General features: G+C 40.2%; 1 protein-coding gene across 1 annotated transcript in view; it reads left to right on the plus strand.

Annotated features, from left to right (window-relative positions):
• Positions 1–227: 227 nt before the first annotated feature.
• Positions 228–23,830, plus strand: part of retreg2 (reticulophagy regulator family member 2) — a 29,552-nt gene continuing 5,949 nt past the window's right edge. The window contains exons 1-8 of the mRNA XM_084051122.1: positions 228–631; positions 6,342–6,445; positions 8,513–8,549; positions 10,307–10,436; positions 15,320–15,404; positions 17,464–17,601; positions 21,660–21,766; positions 22,696–22,831. Of these exons, the coding sequence (XP_083907248.1) occupies positions 348–631; positions 6,342–6,445; positions 8,513–8,549; positions 10,307–10,436; positions 15,320–15,404; positions 17,464–17,601; positions 21,660–21,766; positions 22,696–22,831 (1,021 nt within the window). The 5' untranslated portion in view covers positions 228–347. The remainder of the gene's footprint in view (positions 632–6,341; positions 6,446–8,512; positions 8,550–10,306; positions 10,437–15,319; positions 15,405–17,463; positions 17,602–21,659; positions 21,767–22,695; positions 22,832–23,830) is intronic.

A 23,830-nucleotide genomic window follows, 5' to 3' on the forward strand; every position in this document is an offset into this window, starting at 1 on the left:
TTTTAACTGCGTGAGGGAGAGGCCCTAGACCTGGTTTGCTTATTTCTCTCGCTGTAAACCTGGCAACACTTGCTCCGTCAGTCCCCATCCATCCCATACCCCGTGATCTCCTCCAAAAAAACAACAACAGAAAAAGAAGTGTTAGCTGGAGAGAGAGAGAGAGAGAGAGAGAGAGAGAGAGAGAGAGAGAGAGAGAGAGAGAGAGAGAGAGAGAGAGAGAGAGAGAGAGAGAGAGAGAGAGAGAGAGAGAGAGAGAGAGAGAGAGAGAGAGAGAGAGAGAGAGAGAGAGAGAGAGGGGTGTGGTGGAGGGAGAGAACACACAACACACACAAACCAAAACATAAACAATGGCGAGCGGAGGAGAAGGAGGAGAAGGTCTGGACCAGGCCCTGTCGTTGTTCCCAGGAGGAGGAGGAGGAGGTGGTGTAGGAGGAGGAGAGACCGCGGGCCTCCTGGAGGCCTCCCCGGGGCTGGACGGGGAGGAGGACCGGGACCTGGAGGCCCTGCGGGCCCGGGTCCAGGGCTGGCTGCGGCCCTACGGCGGCCCGCTGCTCGGCCTGCAGCGGCTGCTGGTGTGGGAGAGGCCGCTGTACAGCGGCTCTGTGGCGCTGACGCTCAACACGCTGTTCTGGTAAAGACAATAATACACAATAAAACACAATGATAATAATCATAATACATGAATACGTTTTGTTTTGTGTACAAGAGCTATAGCCCTGAAACATGACTGTCATGTCATGACCAGTCATGGCGCAACCTGTTCCTTGTTGTTGCTTTTCTCCATTTACAACCCGTACATCTACATAAACGTTCATATTTCAAATACAAAGTGCTTACGTCGTGGCCACGGATGTTACAATTATATACGGGTCCTCAGAAGTGCCTGTATTGTCCGTATTGTTCAATAAAAAAGTATTTTAATCCGATCGGTGGCCATTTTCCTCATTGAGTTATGATGTATCAGAGTGCAGTACACTTCCGTGCCGATGGGCGCGCGAAGTTGAAAGCATGGAGAAATTTAAGAGGAAATGGCCACCGATCGGATTAAAACGCTTTTTATTGAACAATACGGAATATACGGGTACTTAGACCCTGGCGTTTCATTGTGTTACATCCGTTGTCGTGACTTAAGCACTTTCTATTTGAAATGTGAACGTTTATGTAGATGTACGGACTGTAAATGGAGGAAGTTCCAACAACCAGGAACAAGTTTGCGCCATGACGCGCTTGTGACAGACGAGCCGTCATGTGAAACCATGGCTATATGCAAGAGCTAGATCTACAAGCTTAGCAGCGCAGTCGCTTTAAAGCGACTGCGTTGCTAAGCTTGTAGATCTAGCTCTGTACCCTTGTGATCAAGACTATCATAGATGTATTTTATTTATCGAGGATGACTTTGTACTTAGATATACAAATGACAAAAATGTATTAAAAAATACATCCATGGTAAGTCCTTGATCCAAGGCTATCCTCTTGTCCAGGAGATCAGGCTTTTATTGTATTGTGTTGAGGATTTATTATTATGTTCTTGTATGTCTTCTTTAGCCCCTTGGATCAAGACTATTATTATAGTTGCATATGTTTTTATGAGTCTTGACTTTTTTTACTTAGATATGCAAATGTCAAAAACAGTGTTGGAAGAAGTACTCAGATATTTTACTTCAAATAAAAGTTGCAATGCCACAATATAAAAATACTCTGTTACAAGTAAAAGGCCTGTGCTCAAAAAATGTACTTGAGTAAAAGCAAAATATAATTAAAGTATCAAAAGTAAAAGTACTAAAATGTTTGAAAATAGCAGATCTACTGTAGATCTGCTATTTTCAAATAGCCTAGGTATAACACAGTGATAAAGTGGTTAATATATGTCTTATGATATAATAATTTATATCTGCAAAGTAACTAGTAACTAAAGTTTTCAAATAATTGTAGTGGAGTAAAAGTACAATATTTTCCTCAGAGAGGCAGTGGAGTAGAAGTAAAAGTATTGACAATTGGAAATACTCCAGTAAAGTAGAAATACCTCTACTTTCCACCACTGGTCAAAAAAAGATAAAGAAAATGATAGTCTTCTTGATCCAAGGCTATACTCTTGTCCAGGGGAGCTGAGGTCCATTTTTTTGTCTTTTTGTTGTTGATGATTTCTTGTGTTATTGTCTGTCTTTAGCCTTGGATCAAAACGTATCATACAAGTGTATTTTATCCAGTCTGACTTAACCCATTAAGACCTGGAACTTTGTCATTTTTAGATCTGAGCTAAAAAAGCATTATTTTACACTTTGGGCTATTCAAAAATAGCAGATCTACAAGCTCATAGCGCGGCACCGAGTGCCGCGCTACGAGCTTGTAGATCTGCTATTTTTGAAAATTCGTGAAAATGTGTGCAAATCCTTGAACGTATATATTTTTAAAGCGAACATTTTTAACTCAAATCTTTGCTTCTGGGGGGTCCCTGGAACAAAATATTTTGATGGGGGTCCGCGGCCAAATACATATAATTTTGGAGGTCCTTGACATGAAAAAGATTGAGCACCACTGATATAGAAACATACGTTTTTCAGAAAACTGTTGAGATTTAGGAGACGTGTAGAATCGGCTTCAGGTCTCTCAATGGGTTAAGACCTGAGGCGATTCTTTAAAAAAAAAAAAAAATCTAAATCCTAACAGTTTTTGGAAAAAAGAGAGAGAGAGAGAGGCTGAATGCTACCAGTAAACCTTCATGTCATGCTTACTGAGCCTTGTTCTGCTGGCTTCAACCATGTAACAACAATATTATTATTATTATGTTAAGACCTGGAACGCATCTGTGTAACCACTTTAACCATTATTTTAGGCTTTGGCTATTCAAAAATAGCAGATCTAGCAAGCTTGTAGATCTGCTATTTTTGAAAACAAAAAATTGTGAAAATGTGTGCAAATCTTTGAATATATATACATTTTTAACTCAAATCTTTGCTTCTGGGGGTCCCTGGAACAACATATTTTGAGATGAGAGGGAGGGGCGGGGTGGTCCGCGAACAAATACATATCATTTTGGGTGGTCCTTGACATGAAAAAGTTTGAGAACCACTGATATATATATTTTTTTTCCAAAAAACTGTTAGGATTTAGAAGGCATTTGTAGAATCCCCCAGAAGCAAAGGTTTGAGTCACAGATGTTGACTTGAAAAATGTATATTCAAAGATTTGCCTAAATGTTCATTGTTTTCCCCCAAAAAATAGCAGATCTACAAGCTCATAGCGCGGCACCGAGTGCCGCGCTATGAGCTTGTAGATCTGCTATTTTTGAATAGCCAAAGTATAAGATAATGGTTAAAGGTGTTGAAATCTAAAGTGACAGAAGACAGATGCTGTACTGGTCTTTATTATATTACCCTACCTGACAGATGTTGGTCTGTTCTATTCACTGTGTTGTGAGCGTAGCTGAAAGCTACCAGCAAACCTCCATGTCATGCTTACTCAGCCTTTCCCTGGTGTTCTATTTATTTTTAATTTAACTTGTTTATTTAGACGTGACACTGCTTATCAATGAACAATACATATCAATGTAATGAATGCACCGGATTCAGCAAATTTACATCCACAGTCCCCACAAAAAAACAACAACATAAAAAAACAATAGACTAGAGTACATAACATTATATTATAACAGGGAAAACAGAGCATAGATAGACAACAACAGAGGTTCAAAACAGGTGCAAAGGTATATCTATTTAAGCCTAAGACCATCATGTCACTGACATTATTATCATTATTATTATCGTTATTATAACCTAACTTTATTATTACCCTACCTGACAATTTTAAGTTGACGATTAATTGTCACACAAATAATTGTGATTAACAATTTAATTGTGTGTTTGCGTTGAACATTGAAACATGAATACAATTTGAATTATAATTTTTTTGCTTCATAATCACAAACTGCACAGGGCAGAGATATGACAAATAACTTAAACATACAAATAAATGATTGACACATTTTATAATTTCATATATCTTTTTTTAAATAGCAGAAATAGCTGATCTACAAGATCTGTAAGCTTGTAGATCAGCTATTTCTGTTGGATTTCTTTTGAAAATGTATGAACATTTTTCAACATGGAAACGATTATGCAAAAATTGTGATTATTTCAAATAATTGCTATTAGGCGATTATGTTGTGTTATGTCGTGTGTGTGTGTGTGTGTGTGTGTGTGTGTGTGTGTGTGTGTGTGTGTGTGTGTGTGTGTGTGTGTGTGTGTGTGTGTGTGTGTGTGTGTGAGTGTGAGTGTAGCTCAATGCTAGCAAACCTTCATGTCATCATGCTAGCTGGGGCCATTATCATGTCACATTGACATCCATTATTGCTGTTGTTATTATTATCATCCTACCTGCCAAAATAAAGTCAATAAACAGTTGGGATTATATACATTATATTATATACATATTATTATTTATTTCATTCACATTCAGGGGTTATGTCACCATTCTACCAAATCCACCATTTAACATGACTCTTCCAGATCACTAAACACTGACCATTTTGCTAAATATTGCAAGGTTGCATTTTTTTGTTTCACAGAAGTACAAGCTGTCTCCTAAACAAAGTATTCTGGTACTATGCTGAACCCCAGACCCTTTACAGATCAAGTAGCATGCAGGAGGATATATTTCACTTGATTTAAATAGGGAGTATTTTAAGCATTGGGCAACCCCCACCCCCCCCCCCCCCCCCTCACTAACACTTTGAACTTACTGTATACTGACTGAGCATGGAGGTAGAAAGAATGTGTATAAAGCAGTGGTGGAAAAAGTACTCAATTTTTTTACTTGAGTAAAAGTATCACTACTAACAGAGTAGAAATACTCTGTTACATTTTAACTCAAATCTTTGCTTCTGGGGGATTCTACAAATGTCTTCTAAATCCTAACAGTTTTCTTTTTGAAAATTTGCTATAATAATGGTTCTCAAACGTTTTCATGTCAAGGACCCCCAAAATTTGGCTGCGGACCCCCATCTCAAAACATCTTGTTCCAGGGACCCCCAGAAGCAAAGACTTGAGTAAAAAACGTTTGCTTTAAACAATATATACAGCACCAATTTTCACGATTTTTCTAAAATAGCAGATCTACAAGCTCATGGCGCTATGAGCTTGTAGATCGACATATGGGGCGGCAGTGGCTCAGGGGTTGAGTGGCTGTACTGGTAGAGCGGCCGGATGGAAGCCGTGAGGTTTCCAGTTCGATCCCGGGCTCCCCCAGAGTTAGTGTTGAAGTGTCCTTGAGCAAGACGCTGAACCCCTAACTGCTCCTGATGAGCAGGTTGGTGCCTTGCATGGTTTCCTCCTCCATCAGTGTGTGTGTGTGTGTGTGTGTGTGTGTGTGTGTGTGTGTGTGTGTGTGTGTGTGTGTGTGTGTGTGTGTGTGTGTGTGTGTGTGTGTGTGTGTGTGTGTGTGTGTGTGTGTGTGTGTGTGTGTGTGTGTGTGTGTGTGTGTGAATGTGTATGTGTGAATGTAATGCACAATCTATGTAAAGAGCTTTGGATAAAAGAGCTATATAAATGCACCATTTACCATTTTCGTTCACAAACACTCATTAGATATACCAGTCCACGTAAGAGCAGTGAACAAGGAAAAACTGCTTTCATGCATTATGCTCCACACAAATGGAACAAACTTCAGGACTCTCTGGAACTGGTGTGATTGGTCTCAATAGAGACATTTAGGGTGCTTCTTGAGGACACACTATGGTCTCTATAGAGACATTTAGGGTGCTTCTTGAGGACACACTATGGTCTCTATAGAGACATTCAGGGTGCTTCTTGAGGACGCACTATGGTCTCTATAGAGACATTCAGGGTGCTTCTTGAGGACACACTACATAGAGACATTCAGGGTGCTTCTTGAGGACACACTACATAGTAACTGCACCTGTTTCACGTAACACCATGTTTACATGAATCTGTGACATTGTAATGTCATTCAAACGTTTGTTATTGTTTCTCATTATGTATGTATTTTATATGTTTGTTATCAGGGCGTCCTTGAAAAAGAGAGCTTGCTCTCAATGGGCTTCCCTGAATAAATAAAAGGAAAAAGAAAGTTTTTTTTTAATAGCCAATAATGGTTAAAGTGGTTACACAGTCACAGATGCGTTCCCGGTCTTAATAAGTTAACCGCTAGGCCATCAGCGTCCTTTGAAATAGTGTGCTATAGTTAATGTTGCATATAATTGAAATGACGGTAATGCATCTTTCCTTTGCTCTTTCAGTGGTGCCTGTGTAGCTGGTCATCACCACCATGGGGTCATCATCATAATACTAATAATGTGATTATGTGTGATTGTGCCTCATCAACAGGCTGCTGTCCTCCACCTCTCTGAGGCCTCTGTTCCTTCTCAGCGTGTCTCTGCTGGGCCTCATGCTGCTGGAGAGATGGAAGCACAAGTTGGCCCTCATCACCGGTGAGACCCACCTTTGTTTTAACCCATTAAGACCTGAGGCGATTCTTAAAAATAATCTAAATCCTAACAGTTTTTCGGAAAAAAATATAAAAAAAATATTTTCACGATTTTTCAAAAATAGCAGATCTACAAGCTCATAGCGCGGCACTCGGTGCCGCGCTATGAGCTTGTATATCTGCTATTTTTGAATAGCCAAAGACATCTAAAGTGACACAGAAGCGTTCCAGGTATCAATGGGTTAACTGTAAAAACACTCTAATACGTGCAGTCACAGTACTGTGAAATGATCTCCATAAAATGTGTGCGTGTAACTCTACTCACCATACCATTTGAACCACTGCACTAGGTTTACGATACGATTTTTTAAACACAAAATTATTTTCCAGACTTAATGACTAAATGTTTTTTAATTATATTTCTCTTACACAAATACAGTAACTTCTTCCCTTAAAGACCTGGAACTGTGTCCTTTTTTGATTTGAGCTAAGAAAGCATTATTTTACACTTTGGGCTATTCAAAAATAGCAGATCTACAAGCTCGTAGCGCGGCACCGAGTGCCGCGCTACGAGCTTGTAGATCTGCTATTTTTTGAAAAATCGTGAAAATGTGTGCAAATCTTCTGAATGTATATATTTTTAAAGCGAACATTTTTAACTCAAGTCTTTGCTTCTGGGGGGGTCCCTGGAACAAAATATTTTGATGGGGGTCCACGGCCAAATACATATCATTTTGGGGGTCCTTGACATGAAAAAGATTGAGCACCACTGATATAGAAACATACGGTTTTCAGAAAACTGTTGAGATTTAGGAGACATGTAGAATCGGCTTCAGGTCTCAATGAGTTAATTATTTTTTTCACAGTACTGTTTTTTCGTATCCTCTTTTCAATACAGTAGCAAATGACTGAAAACTCTGTTTTTTTAATCAATTCTCTTACAAAGAGCCTGTATTTTCTCGTCTTATTTTTTTATGCGCCCTCTGCCTTTTACATCGCGATATATTTTGTATTAAATATTTTGTATTAAATGCAGTTCGCTGGGCTCATTTAAAACAGCCCTAAAAACTCATCTTTCTGGAGGCCAAAAGAGGAGCTAGTACCAGTTTCCCTGTAGACAGACAACCCCCTCCCCTTTTTTTGTATATATTTTTTATTTTTTCATGCTTTTTTTTTGTACATTGTGGTATTTTTTTCCTCTGTATTTTTATGTTGATTTTTGAATTGTTTGGTTGCTACTATATATGTCTATGAAATTAATTCAAAGGACCCCAACGGAAACAAGTCCGCAAGGACTTTTTTTGGCCGGACCTTTTTAGACAAAAGTATTATAAATGTAACTGTGTTGTTTTACATTCTTTTGCCTAATAAAAATGTCAATCAATCAATCAAAATCGATTTAAAATTGTCACCAGTTTGAATTGATTTTAAATCGACTTACCACACACCGTTACATGCCTAATGAAATGTCAAATGATTTGTAACTTGAACAGAGCTCGGTATAAAGGTTATGTGCTATGTGACTCTTGCATGGGATCAGTAGAAGATTGGTAAACCCTCGGGGTCTACAATTTGCTCGGAAACCAGTTTATCCTCTAGTTTGAATTTCTTTTAAAGGGATAGTTCACCCAAATCATATATGTATTCCTATCGATTAGTCTTACTTGAATTCATTTTTCCCCCCCTTTTTTCCCCGCATTCCTAAGCCAATAATTTGATGACCAGCGGGCCGGTACGCAGCGGTCCCGGTAGGAAATACAAAGGATGCTCTTTGTGTCTCCTGCCGGAACCGCTGCCGGTCATCAAATTATTGTCTTAAGAATGAGACAAAAACAAAAAACATATCCATGAATTCAAGTCTCCATGGGGTGACTGATCCATAGGAAAATAAGCAATTCGTGGGGACGAACTATCCCTTTAATTTCAATCTAACACTCCTGACTTGACATTCATTACTCAAGTGAATGTCGGTGTGTTTTCGTTTAGCCGTTGGGGTGTATTAACATGTTTTTTGTTTAGTTTTTGATGACGTGATTTGACAAGTGTTTTTTGTTTTTGCTCTGGCCTGCAGTTCAACAAGCTGAGCCTGAGCCCAGCCAAGCACAAAGGTACGTTTTTGTGTGACGTCTCTCTGCCCTTACAATTACATGTACCTCTGAACAGATCAATGTAAATACATGCTTGTGTTCTTCTGCTTGTTTAATAAGAAAACGCTTCTGTGTCATTTTAACACATTGACTGCCTAGAACGACTCAACTCGTTTTTAGCTTTTCATCACTTGCCTGCCAAGATCTCGTTTTTAGTAAAAGAGATAAAATTTCAAAATTATTATTTTTTTTACTTTATTTTTTTTTTATTTGACCCAAAGACCAAGGAGATATGAATTTTCGAAGATCTTTACTCTCATCCACTTCCTTGTTAACTTAAAACTTTAAAATGTTGTATCTCGGCTCCTGAGTACTTTTTTTTTTTCCATTGAAAAATCTCTGGCATGAATAACAATAGGCAGTGAAAATAATTCAGGCAGTCAATGTGTTAAGATTTCTTTGGCTAATCAAAAAATAGCAGATATACAAGCTCATAGCGCGGCACCGAGTGCCGCGCTATGAGCTTGTAGATCTGCTATTTTTTGAAAAATCGTGGAATTGTTTTGATATGTATGTACATACGTACATACACGCGCACACGCAATCACATACATGTGTGTTTTAAAGCGAACATTTTTAACTCTGATCTGTGCTTCTGGGGGGTCCCTGGAACAACACATTTTGAGATGGGGGTCCGCCGCGGAAGGTTGGTCCTTGACATGTTAAAGTTGGAGCACCACTGATATAGCAACATACTGTTAGGATTTAGAAAACATTCTTGGACATGTGTTCCCGGATTGAATGGGTTAACCCCTAACCCTCTTTCCTTCACTAAAGAGTAATGGCCATTCTATGTAATTGTCATAGATTTGTGAGTCATAGACTCACAAATTGGGGTGTTGTCCCCGGGTGCTTGCACTCAGTGATGAGTGTATCCTGCCCTCCTTTGTTCTGTCCTCACACTACTCAGTATACCTGACCGAAGGCCACATCGGCCGAAACGTTGTTACCTTGACCGCTCTATTCATTACATTTGCCGGGAGCATTAACCCATTAAGACCTGGAACTGTGTCATTTTTAGATTTGAGCTAAAAAGCATTATTTTACACTTTGGGCTATTCAAAAATAGCAGATATACAAGCTCATAGCGCGGCACCGAGTGCCGCACTATGAGCTTGTAGATCTGCTATTTTTGAAAATTCGTGAAAATGTGTGCAAATCTTTGAATATATATATATTTTTAAAGCGAACATTTTTAACTCAAATCTTTGCTTCTGGGGGGTCCCTGGAACAATTTTTTTTAGATGGGGGTCCGCGGCCAAATACATATAATTTTGGGGGTCCTTGACATGAAAAAGATTGAGCACCACTGATATAGAAACATACGTTTTTCAGAACTTCAGGATTTAGGATACGTGTAGAATCGGCTTCAGGTCTCAATGGGTTAAGACGGTGTGCGGACTCTTTTCTTTTGTTAACCCCTAACCCTGTCATATCATCATCATCATCATAAGCATGGACTCCTCCCCATGCTATTTATGAGAATCCTAAGATGTTGCTATAAATATAAATATATATATATATATATATATATATATGTTATATATAGCTCAAATCTAAAATGACACAGATGCTCTCTCAGATTTAATGTGGCCATCGTGTGTGTGTTTGTGCATATGTGTGTGTGTGTGTGTGTGTGTGTGTGTGTGTGTGTGCATATGTGTGTGTGCGTGCGTGCGCGCGCGCGTGTGTGTGTGTGTGTGTTCTTCCGCCCACAGAGAGGCGGGTAGTGTGGAGCCTCGTCTGCTCAGCGTTCCGGAGCTCAGCCACCACCTGGCTGACAGCTACCTGACCTGCTGTCTGTACCTGCAGGAGATGCTGCAGTACAAACGCCAACACCACGGCAAGGTACTGACTGGGCCAGGGTTGATTTAGTCCACTAAAACTAGGACGATTTTCTTTTTTTGTCGAAAACAAAATAAAAAACGAATTTATTATGACTAAAACTAAGACTAAACATATTGACAATTTCATCAACAAATAAAAACTAGACTGGAGAAGAGATCCAGTAGAACTAAAAGACAAGTCATTCTATGTTTGGTTGCGCTCGGGTGTTGCGCTCTGAAAATAGCCGATCTACAAGCTCACAATGCGTCGCGCTGCGACGCGTTGTGAGCTTGTAGATCGGCTATTTTCAGCATGCAACCAAGTGTAAAATCGGCCATTACGACGCCATCAAGGCACCGCCAAAAATACATTTTAGTCGACTAAATCAACTGTAGATTTAGTCGTCTAAAACGAGACAAAAATGTTGGGCTAATAGTTTAGGAAGTGTGTGTGTGTGTGTGTGTGTGTGTGTGTGTGTGTGTGTGTGTGTGTGTGTGTGTGTGTGTGTGTGTGTGTGTGTGTGTGTGTGTGTGTGTGTGTGTGTGTGTGTGTGTGTGTGTGTGTGTGTGTGGCTCATTTCACACTGTTTCACAAAGCGTATAGATTGGGACTTGGCCTGACAAAACCTTTCAGTTGTGAGATTTTTTTTTTTTTTTTTTGCATTAATCCCTGATTATAAGCCCCTCCCATCTCACTGGTGATGAATAGTCATAATTAATATGTTTTGCCCTGAAGCCTGGATGTGCCCGTGACTCATGACAGGCTAATGACACAAACGCGGAAAAACAGGTGTGTGTGTGTGTGTGTCAGTGGTGCAAAAAGTACTCAAATGTTTTACTTAAGTAAAAGTATAAATACTGCAATGTAGAAATACTCTGTTACAATTAAAAGTCTGGAATTCAAAACGTACAAAAGTACTCATCATGTAGAATGTCCCATTTCTAGTTTTCAAATGTATAACATGTTTAAAAATCATTTCAAAATGGCAGATCTACAAGCTCACATCTTGTGAGCTTGTAGATAAGCTATTTTCAAATGGCCGAAATGTATATAGGGCTGAAGTGGTTAATGTATGTTTTCTAATAATAATCTAAATCTACAAAGTAACTAGTAACTAAAGTTTTCAAATAATTGTAGTGGAGTAAAAGTATTATATTTTCCTCTGAGATGTAGTGGAGTAGAAGTAAAAGTATTGAAAATTGGAAACACTCCAGTAAAGTAAAAATGTCAGTAAATGTACTTAGTTTCTTTACCCCACTGGAACGTGGATGGCTCCAAAGCTATTTTTGGATCATCCATTCTCTCCCTTTTTCACAGCGTTGCATGAGGTGACAGAAACCAGCAGGCTGTCTTTTAATTAAAGTCATTTAATTATTCATGTTTGAAAATATCCCAACCCTGTTCAGCTCAGTTGAGTCTTTATCACACGGGTTGGCAACCTTTTTATTTTGACATTGACATGAATTGCTGTGTTTTTATTTTCTTGATAGTCTATCTATTTTTTCTATGGATTAGTCAGCTCATGGAGACTTGAATTCATGGATATTTCTTAGTTTTTGTCTCATTCCTAAGACAATAATGTGATGACCAGCGGTTACGGTAGGAGACACAAAGGAGACTGTTTGTGTCTCCTACCGGAACCGCTGCCGGTCATCAAATTATTGTCTTCTTAGGAATGAGACAAAAAACAAAAAAATATCCACGAATTCAAGTCTCCATGAGCTGACTAATCATAGAAAAAAGTCACACTCTTAAACTGACAGGGTTTTTCTAAAGTAGTACTCAAAAACTGCCAGCAGTTTACATGGTAAAACATAGGAAAATGTTATTTATTTCTCTGTTTATTTTTTAACATTGAAGTGAATGGAGCAGCAACTTTTTGGAAAATGTTATCTCCTGGTTCTTTGTGAATAACGGAAAAACGGATAAAAAACGTTTTTGGCAGGCAGAGAGTTAAGTTTAATCATGACACCATATCAAAATAAAACAGATTCTGATTGTCCATATACTGTAGGCCTACATAACCTATATATGTTTCCTTTATTCTTTAGAAACCTTTTCTTTCACAGCAGGATGTAATGATCATTATAACCCACCTAGCTTGCAGCCAAAGTATAAAATAAAACTTTGAGAACCAGCAGTGTGCTATATATTCTAAAATCTAATATGAGACGGATACGTTCCCGGTTTGATTGGGTTAAATAAAGGCCGTTCCCTCTTTTAACCCTCGAGTGCCCGGATCTCCCGTTTTCTCATGTGATGTTTTACCCCGTCTGGTTCAGGGTCACATTTCACTTTTCTTTTTTTCATTTTTTTTTTTTTCCTCTCTAAATTTAGAGTAGCAATTAACCAATTAACTCCTCTCCACACACATTACTGTGTTGTCACTGCTGTTGTATCTCTACTGACTCACCTGTCAGTGAGGAGCCCCCACCAGGAGGACTTAGAGCCTTCTTCGTCCTACTCCTCCCGCCCAACACTCCCCGCTGTCAGGTGCCCCCCCCCCCCCCCCCCCCCCCCCAGCCCGTAGGAGTACGTGAAATGACCATTATCACCCTCCTCCCTGCTCGCCTTCCCTCCCCCTGACACGGGCCAATTGTGTTCCTGTAGACTTTTTCATTTCTTTTTTATTATTGTTTTAACCCATTAAGACCTGGAACGCATCTGTCACTTTTTGATTTGAGCTAAAAAGCATGATTTTACACTTTGGGCTATTCAAAAATAGCAGATCTACAAGCTCATAGCGCGGCACCGAGTGCCGCGCTATGAGCTTGTAGATCTGCTATTTTTGAAAAATCGAGAAAATGTGTGCAAATCTTTGAATATATATATTTTTAAAGCGAACATTTGTAACTCAAATCTTTGCTTCTGGGGGGGTCCCTGGAACAACATATTTTGAGATGGGGGGGGGCCACGCCCAAATACATATAATTTGACATGAAAAAGATTGAGCACCACTGATATAGAAACGTACGTTTTTCAGAAAACTGTTGGGATTTAGGAGACTTTAGAGAATCGGCTTCAGGTCTTAATGGGTTAAGATTTATTTCGGGGGCTCTTATGCCTTTATTGATAGGACTTGATAGTTGGTTGCCAGGAAACAGGGGGAGAGATGGGGAGTGACATGCAGCGAAGGCCGTCGGGTTCGGGACTCGAACCCGCGACAGGCTGTCAGGCTACACTGAGCCTATAGGTGCCTGGACCGCTACACCAGCGGTCCGGGACAGCCAGAACACCTGGTTGTCTGGTTGTTCTCTCTGCATGCGTCTCATCCATTGAGAGAAGCTCTGCCGTGCGTGATGAACACACACCTGCAGAGAGACACCTCTTTTCTCTCGCTTCCTCTTTTTGTACACACACACACACACACACACACACACACACACACACACACACACACACACACACACACACACACACACACACACACACACACACACACACACACACACACACTCGCTTCCTGTTCTGGTTTAAAAGTAAAGAAAAGGCCACACACTCGTAGCCACGGTGCAGGATTTATTTGTATGAAAAACCAACGTTTCCACCTGGCAAGGTCTTCTTCAGGGAATGACACAGCAGAAAAACAACCTCACATTATAGGGTATATGGAGCTGTGCTTGCACTCAAGATTCAATCAAGCAGCCCTACCTGGGCAGGTAACAATGCCCTGGTACAGTACATCAAGAAAGTGCCTCTAAATGTACACAATATATTAAAGATATTATCGCAAGTCCATGATGTGTAATAATAATTTAAAACACGTTTTGAGTAATAATAATTCATAAAAATGTAACAAATATCTACCAAAAACATCTTAACCCATTAAGACCTGAGTCGATTCTTTAAAAAAAATGAAATCCTTAAGCTCCTTACACAGTACACACCGGGGGCGTTTTTTTCATGTGAATAATACGTTTTTTTTAAAAACCTTATAAAGTCAATGCAAGCGTCTTTTAATTATTCGGAACAAGTCCGAATTATGCGTATATTCGCATAATCGCCGGTGTGTAATGACCTTAGCAGTTTTTGGAATTTCTTTTTTCAAGATTTTTCAAAAATAGCAGATCTACACGCTCATAGCGCGGCACCGAGTGCCGCGCTATGAGCTTGTATATCTGCTATTTTTGAATAGCCAAAGAAATCTAAAGTGACACCGATGCGTTCCAGGTCTTAATGGGTTAAGGTATAGACCACCGAAGTCCTGACGTCACTCGCTCATCCCCAGGTTCGTAAAGTAATGTCTCTATGGAGAATAACATTGGGTCATCATAGAATCGTCTCATATAAGAATTGTCGTCCAAAAATAAACAAACTGTCTCTGTGATATTGTCAGGGAGGAGGTTCTGTATCGTTTATGATAGTCAGTCACTTATATTTGATACAGTCTGTTTCTGGAGAAAATTTAACTAATTCGGCGGCGGTAACATTATCGTTTTCTCACCGTCAGTTGATGCTTCATATGCATAAGAGTCAAACCACCGGGGTCATTTGTTTATTTTATGACACAGTTCTTATTTGACACGATATTATTCAGAATGGGGATGGAAAACCGCGAACCAGGTAGACAAACAAAGGATGTGTAAATTACATCAGACTTCGGTGCTCTATAGGGTAAAAAATAATTACTATGTATTTTTGGCGAAACGTGCTATTTTCAACTGGGTATAACAAGAGAACGGTGAGGTCACCATGACATTTATTTTTTCTTCACAGAAGCACGGTGAAACCCTCAGTGATTTATTAGCAACCATCAGGGGATCCATCATACTGGAGATAAATATTCTGTGCTTCTTGAAAGATTAGAAAGCCCCTGGCAGTGAGTGTGTTAAAGGGTTAAATGGCTAAATTGTATGTGGTTAAAGGTGCATTAACACAACTCTCTCTCTCTCTCTCTCTCTCAGTTCTGTATCATGACATGCAGTGGCTGTACAGTGCTGGCTGTGGTAGGACACTATGTGCCAGGAATCATGATCTCCTATATCATGGGTGAGTGTGTGTCTCTCTCTCTCTCTCTCTCTCTCTCTCTCTCTCTCTCTCTCTCTCTCTCTCTCTCTCTCTCTCTCTCTCTCTCTCTCTCTCTCTGTCTCTCTGTCTCTCTCTCTCTCTCTCTGTCTCTCTCTCTCTCTCTCTCTCTCTCTCTGTCTCTCTCTCTCTCTCTCCCCGTCACCTGTCTGAGGGTAATCTGAGTTCCCAGAAGTTTTCGCCAGCTCTGGCGAGGAACTTCTGGGCCACAGCCCTGGTATTTGTGGGCGGGATGTACGTCACGCTCTGAATCTGAGCGGACACGCCTCTTACCGGTCTGAGAGCTGTGCAACTCGTCTAAAAAGTCCGACGAGAGGCAAACAGCAGTACACAACAATGGCGGCCGAAATTTCTCAAGGGGAAATTGCTTCCCGTCGATCCTATTTAGATGCATCACCCACTGCATGTGGATCCCGCCCCCTTTTCTTCATTGGCTGTTGATTTGAATCACAACGCAGTGGCCGCGCCCCTGCTGTCCAAGCTCCGACGCTAACCCTCCCAGACTAGTCTGAGGGTGACATCCTAAACTCTTGTTGTGTCCCCGACACCATGGCACCAGTGTTGCCAGTTTTTTTTTTTACGAGAGAAAGAAACAAGCAAACCAGGTCTATGAAAACGAGCCCAAATGGAGCGACTATAAACTTTAGGCTACACGAGCCCTTGAAAACCTATATGCATCGGCTATTTGAAAATGGCCGATCTGCTAGCTCACAACGTGGCTCGGCCTGACGCGTTGTGAGCTTGTAGATCTGCTATATTCAAAAAACAATCTTATAGAAAATGCAAAAAAAAAAGCAAAAAAAAAAAAAAGAACTTGTATGGGGGTCCCTGACACAAAACATTTTCAGATGGGGCTCATGCAGACAAATGCATATTAATTTGGGGGGGGGTTTCCTTGAACCACTAGTTTTACACAGCAAGTCCAAACATAAGCCCCCCCCCAAAAGAAAGGAACCTGCACCTACCAATAACTTACAAGCAACTTTACAGAAACTCGCCCAGAGTGGCTTATAATAAGCGGACATGGCAACACCACTGCATGGCAGGCACAGCGTTCCCAGGCTAGTTATCTTGTTACCTGTAACGGGCGTGGCTCTACTTGGCAACAACTCCATCGTTAGCAGACGGTGCACGCCGTCCTAACTGCCTGTTATAATAGGTTGTTTTTTTTTGCATTCATTAAATGGCTTTGGGAAAGCCTCTGCCAGACAGTTATCCTGTTTGTCTGTGAAGTGTTTTGTTTCTGTTTGTTAAATGAAAGAAATGGTACATTTCTATGACGCCTTTCTCCCAAGTGCATTACACACACACACACACACACACACACACACACACACACACACACACACACACACACACACACACACACACACACACACACACACACACACACGCGCTATGTATTTTATTGAAGGTAGAGTAAGTGATGTTTTTGAGTTAAAATAAAAAGTATTTTGTTAAAGGTTAAAGCACTATATTCTGATAGTAATCATTGCTATAGAGTGTTTGTTCAGTAACAGGAGTCTCCCCGTCTCTCCAGCTCTTTATTAAACAGAAAATATATTTTCTGGTAGGTGTCAAAATCTCAGCCAATCAGGCATTTTTAAGCTTCATTTTTATAGTGTTCCAGTTCCACTTGTGCCTGCTCATTTCTTAGTGTCAGCACTTCCAATTTCACTTGTTTAATCTATATCCTGATTGAGTTCTCTATCCTGATGCATTTCTGTTTAATAAAGAGCTGGAGAGACAAGGAGACTCCTTTTACTGAACAAACACACTATAGCAATGAGTACTATCACAATATAGAGCTATTTAACACTTATTTTAACCAAAGCAAATCACTTACCCTACCTTTAAGTATGTAATAAAAACCTGATCAGAATAGTATTGTTATCTTTGGGGTATGATGGATAATTTGTGTGTGTGTGTGTGTGTGCGTGTGCGTGTGTGTGTGTGTGTGTGTGTGTGCGTGTGTGTGTGTGTGTGCGTGTGCGTGTGTGTGTGTGCGTGTGCGTGTGCATAGCCCTCAGTGTGTTGCTGTGGCCCTTAGTGGTGTACCACGAGCTGATCCAGAGGATGTACACGGGCCTGGAGCCCATCCTGATGAAGCTGGACTACAGCATGAAGGGAGGGGCCGAACACCGCAAGCACGACAAGAGGAGTGAGTCCTGTGTTCTGTTGACACATCCAAGCAGGGAACGCACAGCTATAGCCTTTATTTTATACTTTGGGCTATTCAAAAAAATAGCAGATCTACGAGCTCACGATGCGACGCGTTTTGAGCTTATAGATCTGCTATTTTCAAACATTTTGGTACTTTTACTTTTGGCACTTTAAGTATATTTTGATGCCAATACTTTTGTACTTTTACTCAAGTAACATTTTGAACATGGGCCTTTTACTTGTTTCAGAGTATTTTTATATGGTGGTATTCCTGCTTTTACTAAAGTAAAACATTTGAGTACTTTTTTCCACTGGAAACGTTTTAATTGGAATAAACGACTACATTTAGGAGAAAAATAAATAAAAGATATTCACACAGACCAAGTGGTGATATTTACCCTCTCTGTGGATATGGTCACATTTCCTCTAAACATCTTTAATGACACACTCCAGCAGTGTTCCTCCTCCTCGTCCTTATTTACTGACTTCCAGACGCTGTTGACTGAATAACAAAAGCCTAAAGGGAAGAGGAAGGCCCTTTCTCTCAACACTGTAGACCCATGTGTTGAATTTAAATCAGTGCTTCTCAAAGTGAGGTCTGGGGACATTTGAGTTACAAATGTTTGCTTTAAAAATGTATATATAGGCTATCAAAGATTTGCCCACATTTTCATGATTTTTCAAAAATAGCAGATCTACAAGCTCACCGCACTATGAGCTTTTATATCTGCTATCATTTTTTTTAATAGCCAAAAGTATACAACAATGGTTGAAGCAGGGCTCGTCAACCTTTATCAGGCCAAGGACCCCCTAGCTGAGAGAGAGATGAAGCAGGGACCCCCTACTCTATATTGTATAAAATTGTGTTTCAGATTAAAGTTTTTTTTTAAACTCAGTCTGCTCTTTTTTCCCTCTACACCTATAGCCTCTTTGCCAAAAATAGCAGATCTACAAGCTCTCAACGCCTCGCAGCGCGAGGCGTTGAGAGCTTGTAGATCTGCTATTTTCGGCTAATGTTCCCCTCAGAAAAGGAATTCTAGGGTTCCAGTGGTTAATGTAAAAAAGCGAAATCCTCTCACACAAAGATTTGGCGGACCCCCTATAGTAGCTCTGAGGACCCCCTAGGGGTCCCGGACCCCCTGTTGAAGACCTCTGGGTTAAAGTGTTTAAAAAATATTGTGACGCTTTATTATTATTATTTAGCTGGGGACCCCCTGGTTACCCCCCGTCAAGGACCCCCTGGGGGTCCCCAGACCCCACTTTGAGAACCAATGGTGTAGGTGACACCGTACTGTATGTCACCAGACACACACAGGGCTATCTGTGACCTATAGCTGATTAATGACACGTCTTCTCTGAACCTCACCTGTCACTTTCATAAGCCCCCCCCCCCGCCCGTCCCACTGGTGCACTGTCTATCACACTGGTCCTTTTTTTGGACCAGCGCATTCACCAAAAATAGTGACACTTTGTGAGCTTGTAGGTCGACTGTTTGAACTATTAAAAAAATGTTTTTCAAAATAGTAAAAAAAAATGTCAAGAGTTTTGGCATAATGGTCTTTGGTGTAGATTGTAAAAGAACATTGCAACTCGGGTCCATTTTTACTAAGTATAGAGGGTCTAAGTGGTTAAACTGAAGGGATAATTGATGAAATTCCAAACATTATCAAAGTATTCTAGCTGCGGCACCCCTGGACTTGCGAAACCTTTTCATGTCAAGGACCCCCAAAATGTATATATATATTTGGCCGCGGCGCGTACCCCCCGTGCCAGGAAGGGACTCCTAGAGGAGAAGATTTATGTGAAAAAAAAAAGAATCAAAATTTGTGGAAAAAAACAAACATTTCCAATATGAAAAAAAAAATCTAAAATAGCAGATCTACAAGATTGTAGATCTGAAGCATTAAAGTAGGAGTTCACCCAAAAAATTACTTATTTTCTATCAATTACACACCCCATGAAGCCTTCAATTTTTTTTTATTTTTGTTTTTGTGGCAATAATTTGATGACCGGGTGTGTATCCGGTAGGAGACACAAATAATCTACTTTGTGTCTCCTACCGGATACATTAGCCGGTAGGAGACGGGAATCAAATTATTAGCTTAGGAATGCGACAAAAACAAAAAAGAATCCATGGATTCAAGGCTTCATGGGGTGTGTAATTGATAGAAAATAAGTCATTCTTTGGGTGAACTACTCCTTTTTAAGGCAAAAAATATTTCCAAAATGTTGGAAGATATTCACATTTTCATGATGAGAATGTAGATCTGCTATTTTTGCTGTTACTGAAAATCCACATTTATTATGAAGGAATAATGTATGGTCTTGTTTATATGTTTTAGCCATAATATAGTGCATTCATATTGTTGGCACAGCAATTCCTGTTGCCTAAAAAAAAAGGCAAACAAAAACATTTCATTGTTATGTTCATTCATGTTCCAGGGTTGCTCAGTGCCAGAAAACGCAATTAAATCCTTAATCCCATGTATTAGTGTGACAGTTTCATAACAGCTGATTATGTGCATGCGTTTACATGCAGCCTCTGTCGGGTTGAAAACCTCATATGTCCAAAACTGTACGTTTTCTGTATTCAAATTCAAGAGCATCAAAAGTATCAGATCTACAAGCTTGAAACAACACTGTAGTATGATCAAGTAGGGCGTTAATTTCAGTGGCGTAAAGTAACTAAGTACAATTTTGAGGAATGTTTTACTGTATTTCAAATGTTCAGTTCTTTTACTTCTACTCCACTACAAGGCAAATATATACATTTACTCCACTACAATTATTTGAAAACTTGAGTTATTAGTTACTTTGTTGATTTTGATTATCATTACAAAACATACATTAAACACTTCAGCCCTGTATACATTTCAGCCATTTGAAAATAGCAGATCTACAAGCTCACAATGCGTCGCGATGCGACGCATTGTGAGCTTGTAGATCGGCTCTTTTCAAAAGATTGTTATACATTTTGAAAACTTGTGAAATGGGACATTCTGCATAATGAGTACTTTCACTTTTGGTACTTTAAGTACATTTTGATACCATTACTTGTGTACTTTTACTCAAGTCAATTTTGAATTCCGGACTTTTACTTGTAACAGAGTATTTCTACATTGCAGTATTGATACTTTTACTTAAGTAACAAATGTGAGTACTTTTTCCACCACTGTGGATTTACGGAAAAACACAAATAAAGTTAGACTATGGAGATGAGAGGTTTCTGCCCGGTAACAACAATATGTTTCCCTCAGGCCCGACGGTGCTGAACTCTAGATAGTTCAACAGTTTAAAGGAGGAGTTCACCCAAAAAATGACTTATTTTCTATCAATTACACACCCCATGAAGCCTTGATTTCATGGATTTATTTTTGTTTTTGAGGCATTCCTAAGACAATATTTTGATGACCGTGTGTATTTCCGGTAGGAGACACAAATAATATACTTTGTGTCTCCTACCGGATACATTAGCCGGTAGGAGACGGGAATCAAATTATTAGCTTAGGAATGCGACAAAAACAAAAAAGAATCCATGGATTCAAGGCTTCATAGGGTGTGCAATTGATAGAAAATAAGTCATTTTTTGGGTGAACTCCTCCTTTAAGGCAGTCGTTCACAAACTGTTTTATCTCAAGACCCAGAAGAGAAATTAGACTGTTTGTTTGCCCGGGACCCAAACTAGTGAAAAATAGCAGATCTACAAGCTCACAACAACACGTCGCTTCACGCTGTAGATCTTGTGGAGCTTGTAGATCTGCTATTTTCTCCACACAGATATTTTCACTACTTCTTAAACGTATTATTTCGTGGAAATTATTAGATTTTTTTTTTGTTTTCATTTTATTTATGAAATACTTTTGAAAAAATGTTGGAATTGTTTTCAATTGTTCAAACGTGTGTGTGTGTGTGTGTGTGTGTGTGTGTGTGTGTGTGTGTGTGTGTGTGTGTGTGTGTGTGTGTGTGTGTGTGTGTGTGTGTGTGTGTGTGTGTGTGTGTGTGTGTGTGTGTGTGTGTGTGTGTGTGTGTGTGTGTGTGTGTGTGTGTGTGGGGCAGTCATTGCCCTGTTGAGAGAGGTGAAGAAGGAGTTGGAGTCGGGGGATGAGCCTCGGGCGGAGACAGAGAGCGACAGCGAGGAGGAACTGTCCTGCTTCGCTCCCACGGTGAGTTCTACACGTTACTACGCTCTCACGCTGCCGTAATTACTGTGTGTGTGTGTGTGTGTGATGAGATTAGAGGTGGTCCCATGTGACTGCAGGGACAGGGTGGTCTAAACTCATTAACTGCTAGAAAAAAACACATAGTCTATGGCTGCCTTTGCCAGCGATTTCCGAGTGTTTTCACGAACTAACTTTGAAAAATCGTAGAATATTGTCCTTCACAACGATCCACCCGCTGCCCCACAATCCACCCAATCGCTTTAACCCTGTAAGGCATGTGTGTCATTTTAAGATTTCTTTGGGCTATTCAAAAATAGCAGATCTACAAGCTCATAGCTTGTAGATCTGCTATTTTTTTCTTTTTTTTGAAAAATCCTGAAAATGTGTGCAAATCTTTTATATACTGTGCATTTTTAACTCAAATGTTTGCTTCTGGGGGGTCCCTGGAACAAAATGTTTTTAGATGAGATGGGGGTCCGCGCTCAAATACATATTATATTGGGGGTCCTTGTTGACATGAAAAAAGTTTGAAAACCATTGATAAGTAACATAAGTAAAAAAAATAAAAATATAAAAAACTTATATTCTTAAAAAAGTATATATATATATATATATTTATATATTCAAACTTTGAATATATAAAGAAAGATAAAAAGATAAAAAAATAAAAAATAGCAGATCTACAAGCTCATAGCACGGTGCCGCGCTATGAGCTTGTATATCTGCTGTTTTTATATAGCCAAAGAAATCATCATCATCATCATCATCATCATCATCATGATTCACAGGCTGCCCTCTAGCGTACCCCACTGAAAACATTGTGGAATTGTGTATTCAATGAATGAATGAATGTGGGTAATGGAGGGCATTGAGGGCAGAGCCCCCCTCCCTCTCCCTTTGACCGTCTTATGTCACGATGTCATCCCGCCCAGGTGGACGCGAAGACCACGGCGCTGGCCATGGCCATCACGGACTCCGAGCTGTCGGACGAAGAGGCGTCCATCTTGGAGAGTGGAGGCTTCTCTGTTTCCAGGGCGACGACTCCCCAACTCGCCGATCTCTCCGAAGGTAAACGACCACACCCACATCGTCTGAATGTTGTGTTCAGTGTGTTGAACAGGTTCAGTGTCTGGTATTGGGTGTTTTTTGTTTTTTCGGGGCAGTGTAACCGCCCCCTATAAGTGAGTTTTGGACACTGACCTATTCCTGCACCGTGATTGGCCAATAGTGGCCAATCACGGAATGTTCGCCCTATTACTACGACATGCCCCAGAATAGAGACGCTAGGGTTCTTGTGGTTAATAGTGGTCTGCTCTTTTTTCCCTCTACACGATACCTCTTTGCCAAAAAATAGCAGATCTGCAAGCTCACAACGGCTCTGAGGACCCCCTAGGGGTCCCGGACCCCCTGTTGAAGACCCCTTGCTCTAAAGACAAAATCGCAGCAAAATTGCGCAATGGCTTTACTTCATCGCAAAAGAATGTTGAAGTAAAAAAGCAATGTAACAACAATGTTATTTTGACTGTGAGCCATTTCTCTGTTATTGTTTTGCTTTGACGGTTCCACGCTGAAAGACTTTCTCTGAACTGAACGGGCTCAACCGCTTTTTCCTCACACTAAATCAATGGTTCTCAAAGTAAGGTCCAGGGACCCCCAGGGGTCCTCGAGCGGTTCCAGGGGGATCCCCGACAAAATAGCCTTTGAGGGGTTAAGGGTCTGTAACTCTGAGGGTGTACAAATGAAGCCTTTACGGGTCCATTTGGTTCCATTTGTATTGTACACCCTCGGCGTTCAATTAACGCTGAGGGCTTTACAGTGTAGTTTGGGGTCCGAGAGATATAAAAAAAAAACTGGGGGTCCTTGAAATTAACCCATTAAGACCGGGGAACGCATCTCTGTCATTTTTTGATCTGAGCTAAAAAGCATTATTTTACACTTTGGGCTATTCGTAGATCTGCTATTTTTGAAAAATCGTGAAAATGTGTGCAAATCTTTGAATATTTATTCTTTTAAAGCAAACATTTTTATCTCAAAGCTTTGCTTCTGGGGGGTCCATAGAACAAACTA

This window comes from Gymnoscopelus microlampas, assembly GCF_963454915.1.
Source record: "Gymnoscopelus microlampas genome assembly, chromosome: 24".
Lineage (NCBI taxonomy): Eukaryota > Metazoa > Chordata > Actinopteri > Myctophiformes > Myctophidae > Gymnoscopelus > Gymnoscopelus microlampas.